General features: G+C 40.2%; 1 protein-coding gene across 1 annotated transcript; it reads left to right on the forward strand.

The window, feature by feature from the left end:
• LOC109834153 (glutenin, high molecular weight subunit DX5-like) lies at positions 4,256-4,765 on the forward strand. Its single transcript, XM_020402089.1, has one exon. It carries the CDS (start codon positions 4,256-4,258, stop codon positions 4,763-4,765), a length of 510 nt encoding a protein of 169 aa, XP_020257678.1.

The following is a 5,150-nucleotide window of genomic DNA, read 5'->3' on the forward strand; positions in this document are numbered from 1 at the left end:
CAGGCAATCAAAGTCTGAAGTACCTCTTCTCTCAGAAGGAACTCAACCAGAGACAGCGGCGATGGATCAAGTTCATCAAGGATTACGAGTTTGCACAGCAGTATCATCCGGAGAAGGCAAACGTTGTAGCAGACATGTTGAGTAGGAAGCGTTGTCACGGGATTGTAGCTTTGAGGTGCTCGTTGTATCGAGATCTTCTCACTCTTAGTCAATTTGACTTTAGGCCAGAGATTGGCGAGAGCAATGCATTTTTGGGAGCTTTAGACGTACAGTCGTCGTGGACTGATAGAGTGATCAGTGCTCAGGTGGAGGACTCTTGGATTCAAACCCGAAAGGGGGAGATTTCCTAAGAGCCCAAGGCTGATTGGACCATCGGATTAGATGGGGGCGTTCGAATGAAAGGCGGACTAGTGGTGTTGGATATTCCGCAGTTAAGGAAGGAATTATTTGATAAGGCACATCGCACTAGGTACACAATGCATCCAGGCATAACCAAAATGTACAAGGACCTGAAGAGACATTTTTAGTGGAATGGCATGCGTAGGAATATTACGGAGTATGTAGCGAAATGCTCTACCTGTCAGCAAGTGAAGACAGAACATCACAGACCCACGAGTACCCTACAGTCTGTACCCATTTTTAAGTGGAAGTGTGTAAATATCTCGATGGACTTTGTTGTAGGCTTGCCGAGGTCTAGCAAAGGGAATGATTTGATTTGGGTGATTGTTGATCGATTAACGAAGTCAGTACACTTCCTACCCATCAAGACTACTTATACAACGGAGACTTATGCGAGGATTATCATCCGAGAGATTGTTCGATTGCATAGAGTTCTGGAAGAGCTTCTAGAATTCTTTTGACAGCCAACTATCATATAGTAGTGTTTTCCACCCACAAATAGATGACCAAACAGAGAGGGTCGACCAAGTTTTGGAGGACATGTTGCGAGCTTGTGTTATCAATTTTTAGGGCAGCTGGGAAGATCATACTCCATTGATTGCGTTTGCCTATAACAACAATTATCAAGCAACTATAGGTATGGCTCCTTATGAGGCGTTGTACCGGAGGCCTTGTAGATCCCCGATTGTTGGGCAAAACTGGAGGACAGTTTATTACTTGGACTAGATTTGGTTAGGCAGACTTCAGAGAAGATATCATTGATTCGAGAGCGTATTCTTGCGGCACAGAGACGAAAAAAGTGTTACACAGATTAGAGGCGACAACTTTTAGAGTTCTAGGTTGGAGATTATGTGCTATTGAAGGTGTCACAAATGAAGGGTGTCCAGCGATTTGGCAGATGGAGAAAACTTGCCCCTAGATATATTAGACCATTTAAGATTGTTGATCGTGTTGGAGTCGTCTCGTATCGGCTAGATCTTCGAGCATCGATATCGGGTATACACGACGTTTTTCATGTTTCGGTGCTCAAGAAGCATTTACGTGACGAGGGGTAGCAGAGAGTGTTAGATGCACCAGCAATTGAGCTTCAGGTAGATTTGACCATCATTGAGATCCCAGTTCGTATTCTTGCTAAGGAGGACAAGAGGCTTAGAAATAAAGTGATTCCATTAGTCAAAGTTTAGTGGAACTAGAAAGGAGCTGAGGAGGCTTCTTGGGAGCGTGAGGAGGATATGTGTTTTATTTGAATAATATCAATGTTCAAGAGATAGAAACAAAATCCACGTGTCACCCGAAATAATTTATAGGAATCTGAAAGCTAACCCAAAATAATTTGAAGCACAAGTATCAGTCAACCGATCAAGGCTGTGTGGCTTTGTACATGTTTTGTGTATACCGTCAGTCGACCGATGAAGATACATCAGTCGACTGGTCTATGTTAGCTTGCGAATTGTGAACTTGATGTTTGTATCATGTGAGATGATTGTGAACATGAGGTTCGTGTCCGCACATCAAAACACGTGCTTGACCACTGGAGCACATGTATATGGAATTTGAGCACACACGCGCATTTGGAGGTATTTAATTCTATATTTTGATTTGTCATGTTAGAGAATGATGCATTTTGTATTTCATCATATTGTGGATGCTTGAGTGGGTTAGTTGGTATCCTGTAATGAGACCATGGGAGACTACACTCAGAGTGGGTTAGTTGGTATGCTACAATGAGACCGTGACATACTACACTCTATGATGCATCATTCCAGATTGGGCTGATATGCCTACATTCTGCAAGGCGATTGAGTAAGATGGTGACGTCACAGGATATTGTGAGCGCCTTACAAAAGCATGATTGTTTCTGATAGATTATTTCACGGATTGCATGTATGCTCCCATGTTAGTTACTCGAGAGTAGATGGTAATAAGCTGAGTTTCCTACACCATATTTTATGTGAGCTTCATTTTACCGGATTGTTATATTAGTGACTACATCACCTACCCAAGGGTAGTGTGAGATGTGTTACATGTTTGGCATTGGATGAGGTTTGGTATTGTTCTGTCTTTCATTTATTGTTTATTTCATAGGGTTTGGAGTTGGTATTAGCGATTCACAATTTGAGCTACGAGGTATATACATGAGGGTTTCCTTGTTTGGATTATTTCGCTCGATGTACCCATCTCGTGTTGTGGATTTCTAAATATCAAATTCCTCTTAGTTCAGGATAGATGATTTTATATCTATATGTACTAACTTGTATTTTCATATATATTCCTAACCCCCTCCCCCTGGGGCGGTGGAGATGTTCTCGCTGGCGCTTTGACGCTTGTTATTTTCCCTCTTTTCAGGCAGCGAGTCAGGCGCACGGAGAGTCACAAGTTGATGGAGTTTTAGATTAGCTCCCATCATTATTTATTTTTTGTAATTATTTAGATCTCCACAGTTGTTATGATTTACTTTCGGACATTTAAAGTTGTATTTTATTTTGTAAAGGACGAGTGCCTTTGTACTATTTTATTTGACTCTATGTATTGAGACACTTCACATTGGTTCCAGTTTAACGGTTGTACTTCATTATATTTAGTTGGAACATGATTCTCTCATTTCCTTATTAATTTTCATTACAGTATTACTTTGTTCTATCTGCTTTGTACCTACACGTATTTATTGTTGTTTCTACTAGAGAGATATTACTGTAATGGTGAAACGTGTTGATGCACTATGTGGGTGCATGGCAGGTTTTACATCCTTGTGTTCACCTTGGACTGTAGCATTGTGTGAAACCAGAGGCGTCACATATATAAAGTTGGATGTATGCACTATTATATTCCTAACCCGTCCAAGAAGGACAGGTCCAATAATTATGAATTTCTATCCTGATTCTTTCTTATTATAACATAAAGTAAACAATCATTTTTCGGATAGAAAACTTTATCTCCTACCCAAATTTGACTCGTCTATCTTATATTATAAGTCCAAAGAGTTGGATGTAATTATTGGACGGGAGTCTAGTGATAATGTTATCTTTTCATTCACCTAAATTGGATATAAAACACATTATTAAAAATTATAATGTGTTATATATCGCTCTATTTAAAAAAAAAAATTATTGCACACATTTTCACATCACAAGCTTATATAATCACACTTATTTATAGTATGCATGAAACATAATGTAAATCAACTTTCATTATTCGGTATTCAATTAGAGTTAATAGTTAACAAGTGCTCGATTAAATTTACGATTATAAGGGTTGTTCAAATAGGGCAAAATGTAACGGAGTTACGGTTAATAACTGAAATTCTTTCAATTAGAGTTACAAGATTCAAACTTGTTCATTTTGGGTCATAATTTAGGATATTTAAACTAAATTAAGTAATAAACAATATAAATTTTGAAAATTTGAAATTTTCCATAAAACATAATGCAAACTTGTTTCCCCTCGTCGGCAACGCTGTACTCCTGCCAGTACTCCGGAACTGCCACCTGAAATTGATATAAGAGTTCAAATTGTGATACACCAAATAAAACAAAATTAAATACGTAAGACATGGAGTCAGTTTATGATGGATTAGTTTCTATTGCATTTGGTAGGACCTGAAATGATTACCTCCTAATACAATCCTAAAAAAACAAAACAAAAAATCAAAAAAAAATTATACTACCTCATATCAAACAACTACACCAACTCACTCTAAAACTCCATCCTTTAAAAACTCGGGTACCCTTTCCTCTACTATTCATTCTAACATAATGGCCTTCTTCCTCCTCCTATGCATCTCATCCCTCCTCTTTTCCTCCCCTTCCGCATTTCCAGGCATGATGCCTGCTAATCCTTTCCTGCCCCCCCGCCGCCGATGCTGCCAGAACAGGATCCCGGTCTTTCCGGATTGCCTGTCGCTGCACCGGTTGTTCGCGCAAATCAGCCAACAGGACGGCAGCAGAAACCAAGTGCAGGAGTTCAGCCTGGTGAAGGGGATCAAGGACAAGAGCAGGAGGAGCCTCCTCCAGTGTCGCCCGTCAATGCGCCAGATGTCAATGTGAATCAGCCAATTGGACAGCAGCAGCAACCAAGTGCAGGAGCGCAGCCTGTTGGAGTGGATGAAGAAGAAGAACAGGGGAAGGCTCCCGCAGCGTCGCCCGTCACTGCGCCAGCTGTCGGCGCTAATCGCCAAATTGGGCAGCAGCAAGAGCAGGCTAGTGGTGGAGGGGTGCAGCCTGGTGCTGGAGTGCAAGGGCAGCAGTCACTGGGATTTGGTGCACAGCCATTAGTGGACAATACTCCTTTTGATAGTGGGAGTTCAAGAGTTTTCTTTGGGTTTGGCTATGTATATGCTCTTGCTTCGTTTTGGTTTAATTTGGTCTGAACAAGACTAGTGTATTGCGGTGAGCGTGCCAATGTTGTGAGAGAGTGGCCTGTACAAGTTTAATTTGCTTCAGTATGACAAAATTTAGTGTTATCATGTTCTTAACTTGTATGATTCATTTTGTTCAATCCTTCAAGAGAAATAGCCATCAGTCATGACTCATGAGCAAAAATAAATAAATAAATAAAGGTAAATCTAACCAAATTACCCTGGATTATTAGGGGTTTTGCACAAAAAACTTCATAACCTTTTTATCTATTAGAGAAAAACATTGCAAGGTTCCAAATTAGCAGAAGAATATCACATACAATCAGAACATACTCAATAGTCACCTGAAAATCATTGATAGAACATATATCCATCAAAAGATGCGCTCAACTGGCTG

The sequence above is a fragment of the Asparagus officinalis genome, chromosome 1 (genome assembly GCF_001876935.1).
Source record: "Asparagus officinalis chromosome 1, Aspof.V1, whole genome shotgun sequence".
In the NCBI taxonomy this organism is placed as follows: Eukaryota; Viridiplantae; Streptophyta; class Magnoliopsida; order Asparagales; family Asparagaceae; genus Asparagus; species Asparagus officinalis.